The sequence below is a fragment of the Castor canadensis genome, chromosome 7, assembly GCF_047511655.1.
Source record: "Castor canadensis chromosome 7, mCasCan1.hap1v2, whole genome shotgun sequence".
Lineage (NCBI taxonomy): Eukaryota > Metazoa > Chordata > Mammalia > Rodentia > Castoridae > Castor > Castor canadensis.
Genome location: NC_133392.1, coordinates 145,325,258 through 145,350,610, shown reverse-complemented (window position 1 = coordinate 145,350,610; position 25,353 = coordinate 145,325,258). Strand labels below are relative to the sequence as shown.

The 25,353-nt window shown below is 48.8% G+C and overlaps 1 protein-coding gene across 3 annotated transcripts; it reads right to left on the bottom strand.

The window, feature by feature from the left end:
- Nucleotides 1-3,227: 3,227 nt before the first annotated feature.
- Ifnlr1 (interferon lambda receptor 1) lies at nt 3,228-23,741 on the bottom strand. Of its 3 annotated transcripts, XM_074080984.1 has the most exons (8): nt 23,622-23,718; nt 21,178-21,402; nt 20,331-20,454; nt 12,418-12,602; nt 9,451-9,593; nt 7,786-7,945; nt 7,395-7,522; nt 3,228-6,431 (listed from the first exon to the last, which is right to left on the bottom strand). In XM_074080984.1, the coding sequence occupies exons 4-8, from the start codon at nt 12,530-12,532 to the stop codon at nt 5,613-5,615; spliced, it is 1,365 nt and encodes a 454-aa protein (XP_073937085.1). In that variant the 5' UTR covers nt 12,533-12,602; nt 20,331-20,454; nt 21,178-21,402; nt 23,622-23,718; the 3' UTR covers nt 3,228-5,612. The 3 variants fall into 3 exon arrangements, with proteins under 3 accessions (XP_073937085.1, XP_020009396.2, XP_073937086.1); XM_020153807.2 differs by lacking the exon at nt 21,178-21,402 and having other exon boundaries at nt 23,622-23,741; XM_074080985.1 differs by lacking the exons at nt 7,395-7,522; nt 21,178-21,402 and having other exon boundaries at nt 6,244-6,431; nt 23,622-23,741.
- Between the last annotated feature and the right edge of the window lie 1,612 nt (nt 23,742-25,353).

Genomic DNA, 25,353 nt, shown 5'->3' with positions numbered 1-25,353 from the left:
TCAAGAAGGACCTTTCCCTGGGCTGTACCCCCTCCTGGAACACCTTTCCTGTCCCTTTCCAAACTCTTCTTCAGAGACTGCTGGGATGGTTCTCCTCCCACGATAACCATGCTCTTGACAGCTTCAGACAACGGAGTCTCACTTTTTATTTTTATTTTTATTATTATTAATTTTTTTTTGTGGTACTAGGGCTTGAACTCAGGGCCTTCACCTTGAGCCACTCCACCAGCCCTATTTTTGTGAAGAATTTTTCAAGATCTTGAAAACTATTTGCCCGGGCTGGCTTCGAACTCTGATCCTCCTGATCTCTGCCTCCTGAGTAGCTAGGATTGCAGGCGTGAGGCATGGGTGCCTGGCAAGTCTCTCTTTAAAACTCTTCCCACTCTGTGGTCTGCCCCACACTTGACAACGTTACACACTCAAAGTTAAGAGATCTGGGTTGGGGGGAGGCATGGTCTAGAAGTCCTCCAAGAACCTTGGAGTTTGAATAGCCTGGGCTTTCTTACTGCTTTGGAGTCAGAAACCTCCCCTGATATCCCAGAATTCCCTTCATGGCTATTGTTACTGATACAAGCACAATTTCATGCCAGGCAGGACTTACTGATGGAGTTTAGAATTCTAGCTCTCCAGTTTGGAGTTGCAGAAGCTTATTGTAAATGCTTGTAAGGACACACTTTCAGAAGAGCACTGAGAACATTGTGTCACAGGCCAGGATTGGGGAAGCTCCATATACCCACTGGAGCCAGGGGAAGTGAATGGAACATGAACTTTGGGCTGATAGTCCAGGTTCAAATCCTAGCTCCAGCACTTCCCCACTGTGGGTAGGTCATTCAACTCCCTCACACCCCCGCTTCCTCCTCCACGATTGGAAATAACAGTCTCCACCCCTCTGTTGCTGCATTGCTATCTCTGGACAGTTTCTAAGGAGGAGGTCTCATGCAGCAGGCACCACCCTCTGTTATAAAATGAAGAACCTTTGCAAAAACCTACCCCTGGGCGTGCAGATGGGGGGGGCGCAATGAGAACAGTGCCACTTGTTCACTTAGAAGCTGAACTTGGCAGTGGTTTTCAAGGGCAAATTCAGGGGTAGAAGTACTGCATTGCCTCATGCAGATCAGATAAGTTAGAGTTATTGTGATGGTGGGGGGAGTCCATGAAGTGTCCTGGGGCTCAGAGATGGAGTGTGGGGACTCCAAGCCCCTGCTGGAATCTGGCTTCCCAATTGGCCCATTTAATGGCCAAAGAAAACTGAGGCTTGGAGCAAGTGGACTATCCTCACCCTGGAGGCACCAACACCCAGAGAGGGGGGTCCATCACCTACTAATGGTTTTGCTCACCAAGACAGGGTTCTAACTTAAGGACCCCAACTTCTCCTCCTAATTCACCTAAAGAGGTAGTAAGGGAAAAAAAATTCCTGATAATTTATGAAATGCTGTCATACCTCCATGTCTGTGTCATCCCATGCCAAAGGGTGGGGCTCCCTGGGCTGGACTGGGTCCTGGCACCAATCAGTATCTTTGAGTAATGGACTCATGGAACTGCCTCACTTACTTAAATGTAGATAGAACTTCTCTGTTTTTCTAAAAAATCCCTCCCCACCCCTCATCCCGGTAGCCTCACTTTGTGCATACAGGACTGAGATCAAGGAAGAATGGGACAAAAAACAGCCATTGACCAAGTCCTAGACGACCTTGACAATGAGACACTACAGAACAGCAAGTCACAGTCAGGAGATTAAAGTCCTGCTTTGTGTCCCACTTCTTCCCCTGCTCCACTGAGCACACTGATCCCCCTCAGAGCAGATGCTGGGTGACAGAGGACAGTCACACACCTACAACAGGAATTTGGGATCTCCAGTCACACTATGTGTAAGGCAGCCAGACAGCCGCCTACTGACGCTGACTCAGACATCAATTCACTCATTATTTCTTTCACTCATTTATTCAGTGCCAAACTTCCACCTTGTGCCAGGTGCTGGAGCCGGGAGGGAAAACAGTCCCTCCTCTAGGAGTTGTCTGGATGTACCACCCACCCACCCAGTCCCTCTCCTTCCTTCCCCAGTCCTGAGCACGGGGTAACACAGGCAGCCCTGCCATCCCACCGCTGTCCAGAAGGTGGCAGCACACAGGCAGACTGGCTGTGAAGGTGATCTGGCAAAGGAGGGCAGGGGGAAGCCACCAGGAAAGGAAGGTCTGCCTTGCTTTCAGGAAAGGCACTACTTCACATCCAGTTAAGCGGACAGACACCTGAACCTGGCCACACGCGGCAGCATTCACCATCTCTTTGTGAATTGGAAGGCTAGTTGGTTAAAAGTTATCGAAGTCCTGGCTTTAAACTCGGATGCAGGAAAGCCAGGGCCAGGGTTGTTGCTGGACCTCAGGAATGGATCCAAACCAGGGCTTATCATTTTTCATCTTGGCAACTCGTGTGGCAGCCCTGCCCTGGTCTCTTCTGTCCTCAGGGTGGGAAATACGTACATGCTGTAGCAGGTGGGAAGGTTGGAGCCAGCCAGCCAGGAAGACTTCTGGATTCCAGGGAAAGGGACTTGTCGGATCAGCTCAGCTTTGGTCTAGGACCTTGCTCTAGACCCTGGCAGCAGTAAATGGTGACAACAGCAGGCACAGTTCTGGATATCAGTGTGGGTCCCCTGGAAGTTGCTCCTCAACAGAGAGCTGGTGGAAAGGGTTTAGGTTTGCATGGCCAGCCACACAGAGGTGGGTCTGTGTGTTTCCATGAACTGTGGTCATCACTGGGTAAGCTGCCAGGGTGGGGAGCAAACCCCAGCCTCACTGCAGCAGGCGACACTGGGGACCCGAGCCCAGCCCCATTGCATCCAACTTTCTGGTACAGGGTAGCTTCTAATTGAAAGCATCTGTAACTCTGCCTCAGTGGGTGACTCCTACACAGCACTGATACCTCTCCGGGGACAAATGCCCCTGGCAGAGGAAGAAATTTGAAGTGGGTACAACACTTGTTTCCAAAGGTCCCCGGGGATGCGAGGCCCCGGTGCCCTATATCAGAGAGGGACCTGTGTGATTTCACACCTTGACTGGCTGCCTTCCCTTCCCTACTTCACTTCCCCCACTCCCCTGCACAGTCACCTGAATCATATGACATGTTACACCCCAAAACCTCTCTAGGTCTGCTTCTGTGGACCCAAACCAAGACCCCTGTAGTCTTAATAGCAGAGCGGTGAGGGGCCTTTGAAAGAGATGTACGTACACATTTGCGTTCAATTTTACCTTTTTCTGTAAAAATAGAGCTCTTTATTTAAAGCTTGGGGTAATATACCAACAGAGGTTAGGGTGTTATTTAAATATGATATAAAACATAGAGCAAAATTAGATGTAAATACAAATATATAAGAATAATATATAATCTGAGTACTCTAAAGAATTACACATGCGACCATTGCCTAAAGCACTGATCCCTTTCCCCAGGTGTCCTTCCGGTGTGGCCCCACCCACACCACAGTTCCCAGCTGCTGTATACTGAGGTTTAAAACAGTTAAGGGCCCAGCACACACAAAGACAAATTATTGTATTGATTTCCCTGCCTTTCTTCATAATTCTCACTTTTTAAAAAAATTTAAAATTACTAAAAAGTTCAGGCTATGTTGAAAATTAAACTTTGGGAAAAATTCTTGTAAAAAATACCAAGGTTGAAGAAGAGAAATAAAGTATTTCACTCATGCAGAAGTCAACATTGTGGTGACCATAGCCTTGAGTTTTTTTAAAAGTAATTCTATGAAGCAGCTGGGTACCAGAAATGAGATTCGCTTTGGTCAGGGTGCTTCCCGGAGCTTCCCTGAGCTACCCCCTCCCCTGCGCCATGTTTTAGTTTGTTCTTCTGTGCTCAGCAATGTGGGCACACCTCATTGCAGGAAAAACCCTTGGGGAGATGCTTGTGCATGAATGTGTGTGTGCCCCAGAGGTAGTGACAAGACCTCCTGCTAGCTTAGTGACCCTTGGAAATCCTGGCTGAGACCTACAGACTTTGTTGACATGGCCAAGGGGTCAGAGGTTGGCCTGGCAGAGCAGACACCAAAGTTCACCCTCGGGTGAACACACAGTAAGTCATTAGGTAGCACTGCTGGGTGGCCTTGGGCAAATGTTTTGCTACTCTGGACCTCAGCCTCTTTATCTGAAACAAGATAGGTGTTCAAATAAAAAAGGACTCCTAACTCCTTTAGCAGTGGAAGCACCTGATATGTGTCACGTGCAAGGCCAGTGCATGTAGACCAGAGCACAGTGAGGCTCCTCTGGGAGCTCAAAGACCTGAGTTCAAAAAGAATAAAAAATAAAAACCCCATAGGACTCCAAGGAAAATGGCTGTGACAGTGTTGAGTGAAATCCTGGCAGGTGACAGGGCAGGGCCCAGGCCACACAGCCAACTTTGTGCAGCTCCTCACCATGAAACAGACAAAACCTTGGTTACCAGTGTACAGGCAGTACAGGTGGACTGAGGATGTGTCACTCCCTACCCAGGGAAGGACAGTCACCTGTTCCCAAAAGACACTGATTTCTTATAACTGGGAGGAAACTGGGACTTCTTGAAGACCACAACAGTCAACAAAGCATCCCAAGCATCATCCAAAAGGGATTCCAGGCCTGGAAGTCATCCCTGTCCTATGGGGCTCCACCCCAATAAGTCAGCCCCTGAGAGGGTGAACTATGTGGGGGTGAGAAGCAGAGCTCCCACTGCTGAGCAAGGGAGAGGAACCAAGGTGCTTTTGGTTTGGGCTCTGTCATCTGAACTCAGTCCCCTGACTAGGAGATGTGGGGGCAGCGAGGGTGGAAGGAAAGGGGTAGCCCCAAGATGAAAGGTTGAAAGATGGGTGCTTCCAGTAACAAGTAACAGGTGGGAGATGCCCTTGGAGTCTGGGTGGATGGGGGATCCTGTCAGTCACCACACAGATAGCACCAATGACATGGCAGGCCCTGTGTCACGCACACACTTGAGACCTCTTTGGATCTCATCACACCCAGGTAGCAGCCACAGGTGAGGAAACCAAGGGGCAGAGAGGAAGGATGGCTTAACTAGTAAACGGCAGAGCTGGGATTTGAACCCAGGTCTGTCTGGTATTTAAAAACTGCAATGCCATGACCCTTGAAGACCAGAATCTGAAGGACAACTTCCCTTCTCTTCCCCTCCAACTCCCTCAGCCAACTGGATCTTTCTTCATAGGGGGCCACACAAGGGACCCCCTCCAACCACTCAATTAGGAGGCTGAGAGTTCAGCAGGTATGAGGCCTTGACACACTGGATGTACCTTCTGTGGGACCCCCTTCCCCAGATGGCCCCTTGGGGGCATCAGGCTCCACATCTGCAGGGACCTGACCTCACCTGTCATCCTGGGGACACTCAACTAACCTCTGCTTTGGCCCAGGCTTGTCTATGTCTTTCTTGCAGTTCACTAAAGCAGGTGGGTCAAAGGAGGCAGTGTCACCTTGCTGCTCAACCCAAATGACAAACGGCCTCTGGGTGGGATCACAGAACCCTCTGCCACCTCTGTGAGGGGTGTGGCTCTCAAGTCTCCATGGTGTCATGAGTACCTGGGAAGCCTGGCAGGTGGCAGACAGCACCAGATGGGGTGAGAAGGTGGGGCCAGCTCACCTGGCCAAGTAATGCTCCAGTAACCTGCCCTTGACCCCTGTCCTTGGCAAGTACTCAGCTCGGCAGCTGGTGGCACGGCTGTCCTCAGGTCCTCTCTCACCCTCATTTTCCTCTTCCTCCTCCCCCTCCTCCTCCTCCCCCTCCTCCTCCTGTCCTTCCTCTTCTTCTCCTTCCTCTTCCTCTGGGCCACTGTCCCAGCAGAAGGTAAACGTCTGAAGAGAAACTGGGGGCTCCCCAGGAACCAGATTCCGCCCCGGGGATGGGGAGCCCCAGGTGGCCCACCAGGAGAGGTCACCCTTCAGGGGCTCTTCCAGGGAGTCTGAGTCCTCAGAGGACTCTAGTTGTGGGAAGGGCTTCTGATGCCTGTCCCTACCAGGTCCTTGGTCTGGTCTCGTCTTGGTCAAATAGCTGGAGGGTCTGGCCTGATCCCAGGGTGAGGAGTCCACAGTGCTGGGCCAGCTCCTATCTGAAGAATCCCAAGCAGAGGAGCCTTTTCCAGGGACTGTTGGCATCCAGATCCCCCCTGAGTGGACCCCAGACTCCTCTGCCTCAGAGTGCTCAGCTAAGTGGTGCTCCTGTCCATGGAAGCGGGGCTGGAAAATGTAGGGCTGGAAGCTGCCACTGTCATCTGTGTCCTCATCCTCGTCTTCAAGACTGTCCTCTGATTCTGCTGCTAAGGTGGTGGGGGCCCTGACTTGAGGGGCCGGCCTGACTCTTCTGGTCAGTTTCTTTTGGGGATGGAGGAACAAGTCATCCAGGATCTGTGGTCTACTGGGCCGAAAGGTTGCCAAAGGATGTCTGTATCCAGAAAAGTCCTGATTTGGGGAGGGAAGAACAGATGTTTCAGTATTGCTGAGCTTGACTGTTTGAGTCTGGGGCCCCCTGGAAAAAGACCTGACTCAGGGTTCAAGTGTAACTTGTTTCTTTTGGAGGTGTTCCCAGAAAACACAGGGAAGGGAGTGGGCAAGCAGATGGCAGTGGGGGTAGCCAGTGATGGGGTATAATCCAGCAAGATGACATGAGGGTAGCTGGACCTTAATCCTACTGGGGACACAGAGGGCCACTGAGCACACACAAACTTTAAAGCTACCCCACCCAGGAGGGCCACACCTCCACCAGCTCCTCTGCCAAATGGCTGAAGGATGTAACTCTCTGTCATACTCAGCTAGCACTTGGCACCAAGAGAGCAAAGCCCCAGAGTGTAGGCACTGGGTGTGGCAGCCACAGCTGGTGTGGATGAACAGGCAACCTAAGGTTGTTGCCCAGGCAACCAGCTGGATTTCACCGCCTCCCCCGTCCCCCAGGTCCTGGAACCAGGAACTTTGAAAGTACTCTTGTCACACTGACACAACAAATATGGGGATACTGGTAATCCATCTTCAAAGCCTCTAACCACCGCCCCCCCAGTAGCTAGGGAGCTCCCCTGTGGCCAGGCCCTCACTCCAGAGGTGTTAAAATGTGACATCCTTCAAAGATCCCCATGTGGCTCTTTCCGCCTTCCTCCTTCTTGGCCATCTCTCCAGGGCCCCAGGGCTGGGCAAGTGATAAATCCTTAGCAGAGATGAAGTGATTTAACTGAAGGGACTTAGGACACTGTCCTTCTGATGGGACTGCTATTTCATTCCTGCTAAAGAATGCATTGTGAATGGTGGAAATCCAGATACAAAGATAAGCTGTGTTTCAGTCTCCACAATCAGCTTGAAACTCAGCCCCACTGCCTGCCTCCCGATACCCCACCCTCTCCCCTGCCGCATACCCCACTGCAGGACTTGCCATACCAGGGCCAGAGGTATCCTCGCTGGCTGAAACCAGGGGTTCCCCTGGAGGCGCTTCCAGATCATACCTCCCATGGCAACTACTAATAGTGGCAGAAGCAAGGGCAGCACCAGGACCACCCAGCTGGCCCCTAGGGAGGAAAGATAATGATGACTACAGCTATAACAATGGCACCTCGTCAGTCCTTGAAGAATAAGCCCATCTTGCAGACTATGGAAAACAAGACTCAGAGAGGTTATGTAAGCTGCCCAAAGACACACAGTGAATGTGGTGTGGCAGAGCTGGAGTTTTCATCTAGGTGAGCCTGTCTCTAATTCATACTTCTAATCACTGCATCATAGAACTCCTGAGGCCCCTAGGGAAGTCACCACTGCAGCACCACTTTGTACCTACCTGGGACCTCCAGGACCAGGCAGCTGGACTTAGAGAAGTCACTGTACTTGGGGGAAATGAAAGTGTAGACAGTCCTGGCTCTGAGGCAGTGGCGTCCACTGGTGGTCAGTTGGAGTGGGATGTAGACTGGCTGGCCATGGGGGGTGGCAGGAAATAGGGTCTGTTTGGAGAAAGAAGCAGCGGTGAGTGGAACCCTGCATGGCCAGGATGGGGAGGGCTGGCAGGCTGGGTAGGCAGGGATCCCTGAACTTTCTTTCCTTTTCTGACTTCAGAGGTCAAGCATCAAGGTGGTGCCTTCCAGCACTACCAGGTTTCCTCTAGGCTACATCTGGAAAGAGGGATGACCAGGGTCCAAAAGCAGCCTGCCACTTGGGGGTCACTCTTGCATGTGCCCTACCATGGCCTATTGTCCCCACTTTGAAGGGAGAATCTCAGGCCTCCCACTTGGGGGCCTCCAGTCTATTGGGGATGAGGGCCATTGAGTCCTTACAGGCTTAGTCACCTGTCACCTGTCCAGCACCCTGTGTGACACAGCAGGTGGTGGCCACAGGTGGCTCCTGGTCCAAGTGGAGCTGTGCACTAGAACAAAATGCTTGCTACCTTCCAAAGACTGAGTGAAAAAAGGAGGTAAACATCTGAATAATTTTTATATGAGTTCCATGTTGAAATGACAATGTTTGGAATGAAACATCATCAAAGTTAAAGTCCCCTGTTCCTTTTAAGTAATTTAATGTGGGTTGTTTAAATTACGTGCTCACATTTTAATTCTATTGGACCAAACTGGTCTAGAATGTTGGTGAGGTACTTTCTAAAGTTATTTTTAAATTGATTTTTAATTGACTTATAAAGATTATACATATTTATGGGATATCTGATGCTTTGATATATCTGTGAGGTTCTGGAAGGCAGGAGCCCCACTGGATTTAGACCGATATCCCTAGGATCAGGGGTGTGAATGCTGCTTTCATGGAAGACTGAGCAGGAGCACAGGTCAGAAAGCTTCAGCCCTGGGTGGAATCTGGCCTGATTTCACTGGTGGTGCCCGCTCGTTTCCATATTGTCTGTGGTTCCTTTTGTGTCACAGCTGTAGAGTCGAGTCACTTGACATCCTATGGTCCATAAAACGAAACATATCTTTTTCTGGCACTGCAGAGAAAAACTTTGCCAACCTTTGCCCTAAGTAGATAAATACAGGTATACACAGGTCTACAGTGAAAACAGGACAAACATCAAAGACTCATTTGTGGTCATCTCTAGGTTCTTTCCATTTGCTTTTTCAAGCTCATCTGTGCTCTGGGGGATTCTGTAATGAATCTGGTGATCTGGCAAGTCGGCCACCTGCAGCCCATTATACGCCAATCGAATTTTATTGGAAAAAAAGGAGGGGCTCACAATAATTAAAAAAAATAGGTAGAAAGCCATGGTGTGACTGCCAACTGTCCCACGAAAGGCAGGGTGCCCTGTGCTTGGTCTCTGGTGGAGTGCAGGGATGAGCCACAGGCAATCGCACTGCACACCATCAGGCGCTGACTGCCTGGTGTTGGGTCTGCAGCAGGCTTCCTGGAGGAGGTATGCAGAGTGCAGGGGGAAGGTGAAGAGTGCTGGGGTTTGGTGGAGTTGTAGGGAGGAGGGGAGGAGCCTGGGGGCAGGAAAGAGACTTGTCACCTTGTTTCCAGTGCCCTCCTTCCAGAATTCCACCTCATACTTCAGGTCCAGCGGGGGCATGCATGGGGGCAGCTGATAGGTGGGATTGACACCAAGGATCTTCTCCATCTGGGTGACCACGAGGATGGGTGGAGCTGGCTCCACTGGCAGAAACAGAATGGGACCTGTCAGCACCCTGGGGGTTGAGGACAGCCACCATCCAGCCCAGAGAGCTCTCTTGGAAAGGGAAAAGCAACACTAGCATTTTCCAAACACCTGTTGTGCCCCGAGAATCTTACAGCTATTTTGTTGAAGTCTCATACTGACCCTGGGAGGAAGGGATTGAAATTCTCATTTTATAGAAAGGAAATCTGAGGCATAGAGGGCTGAAATGCCCTGGCTAAGCTCACAGGTGACCTGTGGCACTGTCCCTTCCACTTGGATATCCTTCACATGACACTGGCCTATCAGAATCTTACCCATCTGAATTAGTTTCCTGTCGTTGCTGTAACAAATGACCACAAACAGTGGCTTAAAATGGTACAAATGAAGCCAGGTGTGGTGATGCATGCCTGCAATCCCAGCACCTGGGAGGTTGAGGCAGGAAGATCTCGAGTTCCAGGCTAATCTGGGCTCACACAAACAAACCAGTACATATGAGCTATCTCACAGTCCTCTATGTCACAAGTTCAATGGGCTCAAGTGGGCCTCTTGTCTTGGACCTTCTGGACAGAATATGCTTCCAACCTGGCTTGCGTTGTTGGGCTGAGGTCCCTGTTTCCTTGCTGCTTGTCTTGTTAGCTAGGATCCTCTCAGTTGCTGTATTTCTCTTTGTGCTGCCATATGTTCAAAGCACAAATGGCACCATCAAATCCTCTTCACACTGTAAGTCTTCCCAAATCCCTTCTGCATCTCTTCTGCCTGCAGCTGCAGGAAGTTCTCGCCTCCAAGGATTTTGGGACTGGCTTAGGCCTATCTGGTGAATCCAGAATACTCTCACTATTCTAAGGCCCAGAACCTTCATTAAAATTCCCCTGGCCATGGAGTTCAGACATCTGACATATTCACAGGTCCCAGAGATGAGGGCAGAATATCTTTGGAGAGTCATTCTGCCTACCATGGTCTTTCCTGCCCTGGCCTCAAATTCATGTCCCTTTCAAATGCAAACTACAAGATGTGAGGGCGATCTGGCTGCGACATCTGTCACCCCACTGATCACCAGGGTTGATTCAGCTGATCTGGCTGGCCAGGCGGGTGTCCCCTTCCTCCCTCACCACTCCATGTGCGTCCCTCCCGAAGCTGCGCGCTTGGTGGAAGAGGACGACCATCCCCGATAGAGGAGGACCGTTCTTCGGTCAAGGGTATACGAGTAGCTGCGCTCTCCTCCTAGAACCTCCAAACAAGCTCTCAAATGCAAACTGCATCCACCCATCCCAAGGTTCCCCAAGATCATCTCATTACAGCTCAAATTCCAAATCTCATCACATCGACAATATCTAAATCAGATTCAGGTGAGACTCTGGATAAAATCCAATCAGACTCTGGGGGACACAAATTTATGGTCCAGTGAAACTGAAGCACTCCCTATATAAAGCTGCGGGACTGTCACAGGATACAGTGATGGACGTTCTACTTCAAACAAGGCCATAGAAGGTGAAATGAACCAAAGCAGTTTCAAAATCCAGCAAGTCAACTCCATTAGTTTCAAGGCCTGGGCAGAAGACTCCTCAGCCCCAGTGTTGCTCTTTGAGCTTCTTAGCTCCACCTGTGAGTCACTTCCTTCCTTCTCTAAAGGAAGCAGGTCCTTGTAGCTAACTGGTTTTATCAGCCTGCATCTCACCAGCGCACATGGAGACGTTTAAGAGCATTCTTTGATTTCATCCTCCACCCCTGTGCATGGACACAAAGTTTCTAAGAACCCCTGGGCTCCTGTGGATGCCAGGGGGATCCCCTCCCCAAATAAACCCCCTCTTATTATAACTACACATATTCTGTTGGTTTGATTTCCTTGGACAACTTTGACTAATCCACCTTCCTTGCCCCCATCTCTCATCTACACTTTGTCTTTCCTTTCATTTTTTCTTTTTTGTGGTCCTAGGGATTGAACCAGTGCCTCGTATATGATACGCACATGCTGTACCACTGAGCTACACCCCAGCCCCGTTTCTTTCTTTCATCCAGCCTCCTTCCTCTCCATTTCTCATTGCTTCTTCCAATGCCTTCTCCATACTCCTCGCCCATCCATCCACCTATCCAGCCCCGTCTCACCCAAATTCTCCCTCCTCTACTTTGCCTGCCATCTTCCATTCAGGTTTTCCCCTTCCCCTTCTTAAACATTTTGCCCTCACCAAGGCTGGTTGGAGAGCCAAGGCCCATGATGGGTTTCCCCAGACAGGTAGGTGTGCCCTACTTTGGGATAGTGGGAGACGGATGGGGTGATGACTAATTTTGAGTGTCAACTTGACTGCACTGAGACACACTTCTGGGTGTGTCTGTGGGGTGGTCTCCGGAGATCAGAGTGAGTCAGTGCACTGTGTCGGGGAGACCCTCCTGAATGTAGTGGCAGATCCCGCAGGCTGAGCCCAGATGTAATGAAACAGTAGAAAGGGAAACATGTTCTCTGGCTCTCACTTTCCTTTTCTGAGCAGGTGCATTTTTTTGCAAACTCTGCCTTTGAACTTGGACTTGAACCAGTGGACTTCTGGAGGACTTTTGGGACCTTCAGCCTTGAATTGGTCCCTGTCTCATTGTGAAGCTTCCAGCTTCTTGGAGGGAGCAGCTACTGGTTTCCCTGGCCAGTGTGGAACTTTCCAGCTTCTATGGTAGTGTGAACCAATTGAATAAGTCTCCTGTTATTACTGCAAAGAGTCTATTGGTTCTGTTTCTCTAGAGACTCCTGACTAACACAGATGATTAGGATGGCTGTGCCCCCTACTAAATTTCCCAGGTAAGGAGAGCCTCCCACTCAGTCTTTCCCCACAGACCTACCTTCAGAAAGGTAATCGAAGTACTTGGACTGCACTTTAGGAGACCTGGCACTGCCAGAAACTGCCTGTACACGTCCCTTGAATTTGTTGTACAGGTCCTGTTTCTTCAGGCACATCAGGGAACACACCAGCGCCCTGGTTCCTGCACACTTCTCCACTTTTTGCCACCGTCTGGGGGTGAAAGAGCTGAGGAGGAAGACAGGAGAGTGTGGGCCAGGGACTCAGCCTCTCAGAACACGTGATCACACATGCCTCCATTCAGCCCATTGGTCCATCTGTGCACTTGTGGCCAGGAAGCCACTGGTTGAGATGGAATAAGACCAGTGTGGCCTGGAGCACAACTCTGAAGCCACACAGATGTGGTTGGAGTCCTGGCTCTGTCTCCTACTAGATCCGGTCCTTAGGCAGGTCACTGTCCCTCAGCCTCTGTCTCCCATCTGCAATACCTTCCTCATGGGGCTGTGTAGTAGCTGTTATCACTAGTACTAGTGAACATTTCCATATGTTTATTCATTCAGGCATTTGTGGGCCACCTACTGTATGCCAGGCAACATGTTCAGCCCTGTGTGGACATCAGAGGAAAACATGAAGGACCATGAGTCCAACCCCTTGAGAACACTGAAGCCAAAGGAGGAATCATTCCAGGCACTCGTGGATCAGCAGCGCATGACAGGCAAAGGCCCCACCCCCAGACTTCTATCTGATGGGAGGGGACAAGAGACAATAGTCACACCAACATGGTAAAACCAGGAGCTGGCAAGCTCAGTGGTAAAATGGGGTAACCCAAGAGTGACTGCTTTCAAAAGGTGACTCCAAAAAGGCCAGGAAGATGGTGTTGAAACTGAGACACCCCCCTGCTCAAGGAGGGGGAGGAAGAGGGAGCCAGGTGAAGGTGCAGGGGAAGGAAGAGCAATAAAAAAGTCCTGCAGTGGGAAGGAGCTTGACCTGTCCAGAAAAACACAATAAGGCCAGAAAAGTTAATACACTAGTGGTCAACTTAAGAAAGTCAGAAAAAAGGCAGACCATAAAAACACACCCACAAACAAATCAGAACTATAACTTACTGCTTACTGCTATAACAAAACTAGGCTAAATGACATTTAAAATGATATAAGACATGAAAAACCAACAGAAAACAGAGTTGGAGAAAGTCAGAAAGAAGGGACAGAACATAGGGAAGAATCAAAAATAACAAACCAAAACTAATTTCAGAAATGAAAAATAAACTAGAAGGAATACAAGAGCAAATGAACACAAGAGATAGTGCCTGAAAAGAAACTGAAGGTGAAAGGAAGCAAAGTTTAAAAATCAAATAGCAACAGAAAGTGCTGGTGGAGTGGCTCAACTGGTAGAGTGCCTGCTTAGCAAGTGTGAGGCCCTGAGTTCAAATCCCAGTGCCTCAAAAAAAAGGAGCAGAAACATAAAAACTAAAAATTTTTTTCTTTTATAAAAGCATAGAAGAAAATCCTTATGACCTTGTGTCAGACAAATAGTCCTTAGGCACTATTTGTGGAAAGAAAAACAGTCCAATGTGTTAATATCTTCCAGAGCTCAAATAGCAGGAATCTGGGGCCAAGACTGAGCACTGGCAGGTTTGGTTTCTTCTGAGGCCTCTCTCAAGGAGAAGGTGGCTGTCTTCTTGCTGTGTGTGTGTGTGTGTGTGTGTGTGTGGTGTGCACTCCTGGTAGTTCTTCCTTTTCTTATAAAGACACTAGTCCTACTGGATTAGGGCCCCATCCTTATGACCTTACTTAACCTTAGTTACCTCTTTAAAGGTCCTATCTCCAAATTACAGGCACATTGGGAGTTAGTATCTCAACACAGGAACTTATGATTCGGTCTATAATAATGAATAAACTGGATTTTATCAAATGTAAAACTTTTTCTCTTAAAAAAAATCCCAGAAAAAGGCTGATGAAAATGAAAAGGCTACCCACTATGAAAAAATTATACATAATTGTGTTAGTCAGATTTTTTTTGTTGTTGTGGCCAAATAAATACCTAAGAGAAACAATTGAAAGGAGAAAGGATTTGTTGTGGCTCAAGGTGTCAGGCCATCACAGTGGGGAGTGTGAGCAGAGAAACCAGGAAGCAATGAGAGAGAGAGAGAGAGAGAGAGAGAGAGAGGAGAAAGAGAGAATGCCTGTGCTAGCAGGCTTCCTCCTTCCTCTTCTTTTATTCCAAATGGGCCCTCCACCTATGGGATGATGCCACCCCATTCAGAGCGGTCCCCCCCACCTTAGTTTGTCCTCTCTGAAAACACCCTCACAGACACACCCAGAGGTGTGCTTTACTCACTTCCCAGGTGTTTCTCAAGATTAAGCAATGTATCCACTGACAAAGGACTGGTATCTGGAATTGATAAAGAATTCTTACAAATCAGTGATAAGAAAACAAACTATCTAATCAAAATGGGCAACATATGAAAGCCACCTCGCAAAAGAAGATATATGAGTGGCGAATAAATAAAGACACCCAACACCATCGATGGTTTGGAGAATGCAAACTAAAGCCATGAGTGAGGAAATACTACTGCATACTCACCAGAGTGGTTGAAATGAAAAAGACGGGCAATGCTGAGTGTTGATGAGCTCAGGGATAACTAGAACACTCATTTGTTGTTGGTGAGAATGAATAATGGCACAGGGATATGGGAAAAAAGCTCCATTGTTTCCTGTAACCTTACTCTTTCAATTACCAAATTGACTAGATTCTACTGCTATATCTTTAATCAAGAAAAATGACAGCTGGGTACCTGTGGCACATACCTGTAATCCTACCTACTTGGGAGGCTGAGACTGAGAGGATCAAGGTTTGAGGCCAACCCTGACAAATAGTTTGTGAGACCCCTCACCCCCCCATCTCCAAAAATAACCAGAGCAAAATGGACTGGAGGTGTGGCTGAAGCTGTAAAACACATGCTTTGCAAGTGCAAAGCCCTGAGTTCAAACCCCAGTCCCACAGACTTACACATGAGTCTTCATATCAGCTTAACTCATAGTAGGCCTGGTTTAGACTGAGGTGAGTCCCCCTAAGTCATATGTTGACGTTCTAATTCCCAGTGTGACCATCTATGGAGACAGAACCTTTAATTAAAGTTAAATAAAGGCATAAGGATGGGACCCTAATCCAGTAAGACTGGTGTCATTATAAGAGAGGATGGGAGACCAGGAGGACACACACTGAGAAAAGGCCATGCAAGGACACTTCAAGAGCACAGCCATCAAGCCGGAGGCAGAGATCAGGAGGATGGCACAAGCCTACCCAGGCAAATAACTTGTGAGACCCTATCTCAAAAATACCCAACTTAAAAAAAGGGCTGGCAGAGTGGCTCAAGTGGTAGAACACCTGTCTAGCAAGCATAAGGCTCTGAGGTCAAATCCCAGTACCGACAAAAAAAAGAAGATGGTCATCTGGCTGAGCATGGTGATATGTACCTGTAATACCAGCTACATGGAAGGTGAAGATGGGAGAATCACCGTCCAAGTCCAGCTCCAGGCAGAAGTGAGACCGTATCAGAAAAGCAAAAAGGACTGAGGAGTGTGGCTTAAGTGCTAGGGTGCTTGCCTAGCAATGGCAAGGGCCTGAATTCAAACCCCAGGACCAAAAAAAAAAATCCATCTGCAAGCCAATGAAACAAATTTCTACTGTTTAAGCCACCTAGTATTGTTCTGGGAGCCCTAGAAAACTACTGCTGATTTTGGTTCCAGAAGTGAGGTGCTAATGTAATGAATGTGTAAAAATGTCTGGGTGGCTTTGGAACTAGGTAGTGGGTAGAGGCTGGGAGAATTTTGAAGTGCGGGTTAGAAAAGTCCAGATTGCATTAAAGAGCCTGTTGGATGGAGTGAAGACGTTAAAGATGGTTCTGGTAAAGTCTCAGAGGAAAGGGGAACTTCTTATGCCAACTGGAGGAAAGGCAATCCTTGTTACAAATAGCAACAAACTTGGCTGAACTGGGTTCTAGCATTTGTAGAAAGCAGAAGTTAAACGAGAGAACTTTTCTATTTAGCTCGAGATTTCTAAGCAAAGTGTTGCAAGTGTGGCCTGGATTGTCTTTACTCCTTACAGTAAAATGCAAGAGAAGAGGTGCATTGAAGGAATTGTCTTCAGAACTTGAAGATCTGAGAGCTAGAAAAGGAGGACAGAGAGAAGGAATGAGAATGTGTTCTGGAGGGAATGCCTAAGTTGTGGCTGTGCGATCGTCTGATAAAGAGATGATTTCTGCTGACTGGCCACCTCAGCAGAAATGAGGAATGAAGATGGGGTTACACAGCAGAGATGCTGCCAGTGTTGACTGAAGAGACACAGACTAGAAAAAAGGAAGCAAGGCTGCCAGAGGGCACAACATGGCTGTGCACACGCATTATCCTTCAAGAAAAGGTAAGGACCCGAAGGTGATGCGTAGATCAGCAGGGCTATCACTGCCGCCCAAGGCCTGGGGCAAGGCTGTCTCCTCTCAGTTCCAGAGGCCCTGCGGCTACCCAGGATCTCAGGGACAGGGCTGCCCTGCAGGGCAAAGGTGGTCACCAAATGGGCCCAGGAAGCAGAGCATTGAGCAAAAGAGGACTATTCCTTTTTGTTCATTTGTTTGTTTGTTTGAGAGACAGGGTCTCACTACATTGCCCAGGCTGGCCTCAAACTTGCAATCCTCAGCCTCAGCCTCCCAAAGTACTGGCATTTCAGGACTGGACCACCACACCAGGCACAAGGATTAGTAGAATTTGACTTGCCAGACTTTGGATTTGCCTGGGACCTATCACTCTTTCCTACTTTTCCCTTTTGGAATGGGAATTGTCTATCCTACACCATTTTATTTTAGAACCACATAACTTATTTCAATAGGTCCACTGGCAGAGAGTAATTTTTGCCTTGGGATGAGTCATTGCCTCAAGTCACACCTACATTTCCTTTAGATAATATTTACATGGGACTTTGGACTCTGAGTAGACACTGGAATGGGCTGTTGGGGTTGGGGGTGAATGTATTTTGCATATTAGAGGGACATGATTCTTCAGCGTCTAGAGGATAGAGCTTGTGGCAGCCTTAGCAAACGAATGCACACACCACACACAGAACAGTCCACTGACAGGAAGCAGATAAACACGTAGTAGTGTTGCCATACAATGGATGCCATTCAGTAAGAAAAAGAAATGCACTACAAATGTATGTAACCATGTGGGTGTATTCCAGAAATGCGCTGAGCAAAAGAAGCCAGACACAAAGAGAGTGTATACCATGCAAATCCATTTATGTGAGCTTCTGGAACACTTGAAGTCAGTCTGTAGTGTCAGAAAGCAGATGGGGGAGGTGCAAATGCAAAGTGGCCCAAGAGACTTTGGGGGGTAATGGAAATGTCTTATGTCTTGACTGTGGTGGCGGTTCCAGGGGTATATACACTTGTCAAAACTCATCACACAAGACGAAAATGGGAGCATTTTGGTCCATGTAAATTTTAACTCAAGTTAATTTTAACAGAAAAATGAATTTGGAAAGGATATAAAAAATAGCCATTCTCAGTTACAAACTAGAATGGACTAAATATTGAGGAAAAAGAACCATAACTGTTGGTTAATGAGCTCAACATTGCTATGATGAAATCCCCCACACAAACAAACGGGAGGAAGGATTTATTGCAGTCCCCATTTTCAGAGGGTTCGGTGCATTGTGAGGCAAAGGATCGTGGTGGCAGGAGTGTGTGCTAAGAAGCTTCTTTACTGTTATTGAAGACAGAAAGCAGGGAGGGGACAGGAAGGAGCCAGGGACAAGATATTCCCAAGGGTCTGCTCCCAGGGGCTTATTTCCTTCAGCTATGCCCCACCTCCTGAAATTTCCAGAAGCTTCTTAAATAGTGCCATCAGACAGGGGCCAAGTGTTTACCACACAAGCCTGAGGGGGACATTTCATATTCCAACCATTAAAGTAAACAGGAGGAACTATAAATGAGGTGCAGAACAATCTTCACCATGGAAGACACAGAATTTTAAAAAATCAACAGTGAAATCTTTTCCATTTAGAGAATGGCAAAGCAAACAACAAACAAAAATATATGGGATTTGAGAGAAAAAGACAAATACTGAAACAAGAAAATCCAACACATGGCTATGAGTCCCTGAAGAAGAAAGTCAGAGCAAGGGAACAGAATAAACACCGAAATCAAGAAGACTTGGAAATATGTATTAAGAGTGTTTGCTTTGAAGCTTTTTTCCCCTTCGGTTTGTTTGTGGTGCTGAGAATCGAACCTAGACTCTTGCACATGTTAGGAAAGTGCTTTATCACTGAGCTATACCCACATCTACGAGAGAATACAAAATATCAACCCAGAAAAAGTGACCAACATCAATGGATCAGGGAAGACAAGGCATGGGAAACGGGAGCCAGGAATTCAGAGAGCAGTGCTGTATTCATGAATAGCTGGATTAAAAGCACACAGGCACTCTCGTCTTTGCTTTAAAAACCTTACACTCTCCCAATAAACTGCAATATTTAGGGGAAAAAAAAAGAGCAGCTCTTTCCCTCTGACCTTGTCCACTTGCCCAAGTATTAAATGTGGTGTAAAAACTGCACAGGATATCTTAAAGAAAGACACTTGTCCTTCTTAAAGAAAAACACCTGGAAGAATGACTCCTCTGGGCTCAAAAAGTGTTTAAAAAGGAAAATATTTATCTCTGGGATGGACACCTGTCTTGAAGGGACCCATCCTTTGTTTAAAAGGATGCTCAAACGTCAGTGTTGAAATGCCCCCAATTTAGTAAACAGACCAACCTTGATATCCCTTGGCCCAAGAATGACTAAATAAATCAAGTATAAAAACAAAGGGAAGCACTTGTCCTAGAGTGAAGCTGAGCCAATCTCCAACCCACTTTTTCTCATAAATATTTCCAATGTGGGTGCCCCTATTGCACACACCCAGGTTTGGGCTGGCAACTGTCCTTTCTTTGCTTTGCCTTATTAATAAGCTTTCTTGGTCTCTACCTGAATATGTCCTAAAATTCTTTTTTTTGCAACACCATCATGAACTCAGTACCCAAAGGCCAGGTGGAAGCCTCCTTCCTTTTGGAGAGCTCCTTCCTGGAGCTTCAGTGGTTCTGATAACAACTAACACATAATCTAGTAAAATTACTGGATTTTGAATAAAAAAGAAAAACTCCTCTGGCATAAGAACAACTAATCTATAAGAGGCTATTATGCATATTTTGGGATAATGAAAATGTGTAATGATGTTACTGTAATTCTATCATCCCAGTCTTTGAGAACTAGCGTTTTCATTGTAAAAGAAAGAAAATACAGATGTAACATAGACGAGATGAAGTAGAAGTCCTAAGGAACTGGATTGGAGTGGAAGTATGAACTTGCTGATGTTTTATGTATGTTAAAAATGATGCAGACATGTGCAGCTATGTGATATGCGTCACCATTCACTGAAAAGGCCTCTACCCTCTTGCTGTTCTACTCAAGAACTCCTCGCCATTGCCATCGATGTCCACAGATAGTGTCTGCTTCAGTGCTCAGACTCCTCTGGATTATGACTGCCTGGGCTTCCAACATGGGAAGGACCCCCAGGGCTCTGCCTAGCTCCATGGGGAAGTGTGGTTATCTAAGGATGCCTCAACTCCCAGGCTCTGCAGGAGGCGGGATCAGCCCGTTGGCCATACATTCGCCCTCACTAACCAGCTGGAGCAACGCTCAGTACCTCATCTGGGCACTCAAGCTCTGCATCCCCTGGCCCTCACAACTCCCCCCAAGCCCACTCCAACTTTCCCAAAGATCCGTCCCATCCCTGGCAGTCTTCAACATGTTCCCACCACCTCCAACCTATATCAAAAGCCACTCTCCACTTCGCTGCCACATGCCTTCTCTATATGCTGGCCAGGGAGACCTGTCTCCACCCCACCAGCCCAGAGGCTCCCCGTTTACCCTTGATAGGACACGAAATAGGTCACATTCTGGAGGCTGCCAAGCCCAGGGAGCCACGTCAGGTACACACTGAAGTTCTGAGACAGCAGTGTCACATTCAGGGGAGGAGCAAGATGGGGACTTCCTGTGGAGAGAAAGAGGTCATGAAGTCTTCAGCTGGTCTTGGCATTCAGAACTAAAGAACGGCACAACAGGCACCAGTTGCACGCCACATCCGCCAAAACAGCAACCACTGACTGGCTGTGCTGTGACTCCTTCCCCTATACTAGCCTCGGCTTCCCATCTGTGCCATGAGAGGAGGCTCTGTCCGCTCTGGCACCTGAAGCTTCAAGCAGGTCACCCTAAGGAACGGGAGCAACTTAATGGCCTTGCTTCCTCCCCTGGATACCAGGAGGCAGTGGCCCAGAGGGTCTCAAGGAGGAGGGGCTCTCAGCATGTCCCTAGCGCTAGTGTGGGATGGCCTCTGGCACACAGTAGATGTACAATAAATATTTGTTGAGTGAATATTTGTTGGATTACTTAAAGGCTTCCTAACTGGTCTCTCTGCCGCCAGTGTAGAAGAACAGGAAGGACGCAGCAAAGGTTGCTGCCCAGGCACTAAAAGCAGAACTGACCCAAATGGCCCCAGGGATAAGACCTTCGAGGCATCTTTCCACCTACCAGACAGGCTCCTGCTTGCTTGGGGATTTCTTATTTAACCACTTAACTACCATTCAGGTATTTGTCCATGACCCTTAGTGGCCCCTAGCCGAGTAGCACCCTAGATATAGGTGTATTGCTTCTCTCTCTCTGCCTGGCTCTGCACTCCTGCCTCGCCTGGCCTGGGCTTTGAGGACTGCCCTCCTACCTTGCTGCACCCTTTCTGTCCAGGATCTGTGAGTAATGAATCCTGGATCTTATTTCCCACTGTAGTGGTGAACTGAGTTCATGCTTTCCATCGAAGATCCAGGGGCTGCCCCTGGCTGGATTCTCCCCAGGACACTGTAGAGAACACAAGGCCAGAGCTCAGTGCCAGGACGATGGTCAGGAGGGCATAAACTGGACATGGGTCAGACAAGAGCCACAAGGATGCCTGCCAATATAAACAAATTTCCTCCATGAGGGACCTCTGGCTAAGGGCTGGACAATTAGACTTTAGGCTGTCCACCAGGTAAAAGAAATATTCCATGCAAGACACACTGTCATCACCCACAGCCACCTCCTCTGCAGGACCTGAGGGGATGGGGCTGCTAGTGGTCTCCTACTGAACTCTAGTTTGTCTGGGGGCTCTCATAACACCTTGTCCCCAAGTCCACCTCCACACAACAGCAAGGGCTAAAATGAAAGAGTGCATCTTTCTTCTATTTAAAATTTTCTCGAAGCTTCCAGCCATCTCACTCTGGCTAATCTCTGAAGTCTTCACTGTCACCTCCAAGGAATTACCCAATGCCACCCACTCCTCTCCCCACCTCGCTCCCTCTCCCAGCCATGCGGACTTTGGCTTTTCTTGGGGCCCCCCTGCCCTGCCACCCACTCGGGGCCTTTGCACATGCTGTCACATTCCTTTAAGTTCTCTTGGTAAGACTTTCTCTGATCATCTTTACTGGTTTCTGCCTACCTTCCCTTCCTTCTCACTGCAAACCCTCATCTTCTAAAATGCATCAGATTACACCATTCTCTAGTTTCACGCCCTTCCCTTGTCCTCAGAGTAAAGTCCACTCTCCTTATCGGGGTACGAGGGCCTGCCCAGTGGCAGGCATCTCCCTAACAGCTCCTTCACAGGCTTGTCAGACTGCTGTATTCTGATGCCTTTGGACAACAGGTATCATAGATTACCTGGTGTTTACCATACAACATTTGAAAGACTTGATTCAAATGTCACTTCCTCCAGGAAGTCCTCCTTGACATCTCTAAGAGGAAGTAGTGGTTATGATGACGGTGGAAAGAATAATAGTAGCTATAGGAACTGTGTTCTAACTATGAGCCAGGCTGTACCCAACATGTTATCTGCATTTTCTCTTTTAGTCCCCACCACCTCATTGTTCTAATTACGATCATCCCATTGTAGGTGGGAAAACCAAGGTGCTCTCGGCTAATAAGTCCTAGAATCAGGATTTGAACCCAGGCCTACTCAGCTGCACTATGTGAGGTCTTGACCCTACTTGGCTCTCTTGTGGCCTGATTCTTCTGTCTACTTATCACTATTGTCCTCAGTACCCGAGGACCATGGTGTGCCAGAGGACTCAAAAGGAAACCTAGGTCCATTTCCCACCCATAGGAGCACATGGGCCCATGGAGAATGTTGAGCCTTGAAGTGTCACACAGGTCACAGTGTGTGACGGCAAGGGTTAAAATGAAGTCAAGACGTCCACACACTTAGCAGAATGTCACCAGGGAGGGAGGGCCCAATTCTGCTGCTGGCTTTCAGCTCAGCCCCCAGCCAGGGCTGCCATCCCTGACATTTTGTACCCAAGTGGGGGCACCTGCTTCCACTGCTCTGTGTCCTTGAGCCTGAACTGTATCATCAAGATGTGGTCACCACTCCCAATCCCTGGACTGCCTGGGAGGTATCCAACAGGAAGCCAGTCTGTCCACAAGCCACTTACTTGTGAGGTAACCCAGGAGAGGGCAAGCCCAAGTTTGCACTTGGCCACACTGGAAAAGTCACAGCTAGTAAAGCCAAAGGGTGCTGGGCCCTGATTCAGCATTTTTCTATGCAGAAGCTCATTCAATCTTTAGGACAAACCACCCCATGGGGCAGGTGTCATTCATTCCCCTTCACAGAAGGGACACCACCCTCAAAGACAAATGTTACATTAACTGAGAGGAGATGGAGAGTCCAATAGCCCAAGCTATTCTGTGCCTCGTTTCCCAGGGGGCTCAGACAAAAGGCAGCTTGTCACAGAGCAAGGCTTGGGCTCAGCCAGAACTCCATCCCCGGGCCTAGGTGGGGCCTGTGACACCCACATCCATAGCAGGGGGGTGGCAGGGCATGTCACCTACCCGTGAGGGTCCTGCGCGGACACAGCGCTTTGGGAAACCTTAAAAAGCACTTTATCAATCAATGCAATGCGAGCCTTCTCAACCGCCACCTGGCACCGCACAACGGGAGTTAGGAAACTGGACCCCCTCGTTCCGGTTCCCGGAAGGGAGTTTCTCCCTCGGGGCAGCTCGGGGCTGGGACGCGGCAAACCCGCGGCGGGTGGCAGGGTCCGCTGGCCGCCGCTGGGCCCTCGGCGCTCCGGGAGCCCGGGTCCGAGGGAGCCCCGCGCCCCCCGCGCGCCCCGCGCCCCGCGTCCCCGCGTCCCTTACCTGGGGCGGCCTGCAACAGACACAGGATCAGGGGCGCCCACCGGCCGGCCCCCGACATCTCGGCCCCTCGGGGGCCGTGTGGCCCCGGCGCAGGTCCCCGCCGCCCGGGCAGGTGGCGCTGGCGGCGGCCAGCAGGAGGCGGAACCGCGGGCCACCTGCCGGGATTCACCCGGGGCCGCCCCGCGGGGAGGGAGGGGCCGCGCGCGCCCCGGTCCCGCAGCCGTCGCTCGCCGTGTTCCGGGCCGGTGTAGCGAGCTGGGGAGGATCAGTAACATTTTCGGCAATCAGGGGAGGAAACGGCTATGAATAAGCACAGTTAGGGGCTCCAGTGTGGACTAAGAGCAGGACCAAGAGCAAAGGTCAAGGCCAGTCCCTGTGACACGACACCCTCGGCGCTGTCCAGGAGCTTTCTGTGTGTGGGGGGGACAGAGCCCAGCGCGTCACACACGTTTTCGGTCTCAATTCCTGCAAGAATCCCGGGATCCGTCCTGTGGTCTCCCACATTTTTCGCTCCCCCCGCCGCCTCCCCCCCCCACCAAGTAGCAGAGCTTGAAGCTCTGGGAGTTGTTCCGTGAAGACTCTTCTGTCACTGAGCTGCCAAATCTTCCAAATAAGAAACCACCCCACAAGGTAGAATCTCCTGCAGTCATTAGAAGGGATGCTATCAAGGGCTGAGTAGAGTCACAAAGCAAAACCTATGCTCTTAGTTTGAAGATCAACATTGGCTTTATTTTCTACTTGAGAATGGGGAACACTTCATTCCATACACCGAAGTGTTCCAATGACCGCCTAGAGGAGGCTGGTTTTACAGACGGCAGAAAGGAGGAAGCTAATGGGTTGTTTCAGAGTTGTTTTCCTTATAAAGTGGAGACAGGGACAATGAATAGAAAAATAACTAATTGGTTAATGTCACCTTAAGAATTAAGGGTGAGGGGAGGTCGTCATCTTGCCAATTAAAACTGCCCTGTTAATGGGCTGTTGGAGTGGCTCAAGTGCTAGTGCACCTGCCCTATAAGACCGAAGCCCTGAGTTCAAATCCCAGTGCCACCAAACAACAAAAGTGGCCTGTTTGGGGGGAGAGGAAGGAGAATAAAAGAGCCATGAAGGGGTAAATGTGATGAAAGGACATTGTATGCTACCAGGTGCTGTGACTCACGCCTGTAATCCTAGCTACTCAGGAGACAGAGATCAGGAGGATTGCTGTTTGAAGTCAAGCCCGGCAAGTAATTCATGAGACCCTATCTTGAAAAAACCCTTCACAAAAAAGGGCTGGTGGAGTGGCTCAAGGTGTGGGCCCTGAGTTCAAACCCCAGTACTGCAGAAATAAAGTACCCTGTATGCATGTATGGACTTGTCATAATGAAATCCCTTACATGTAGAAGCACTATATACCAACAAAAATCAAATTTAAAACACCACAAAGACAATAAACAAAAACTAGCTTGTTTGGGAAATGAGTCTGTGTTCTCTCATTTTTCTTGATTTCTTGCAAGGTCAAATACACAGCATGGTTTCATTCTGAGAGACTGAAACTTTAGCATGGGTGACTCTACTTTGATTCTTCATCTGGTGTGTTCAGGTTCAATGCAACAATGGCCTTGTATAATTTATATTCAGCAAGAGTGAGATGTTTGTAATAAGCTGAGGAGCAGGGAAAAAAGTACTCAAATATGGCCCCATTTAAAAAGCATGAGTCTGTGTCTATTTGCAAAGTCACAGGGAAGGGGGCTGA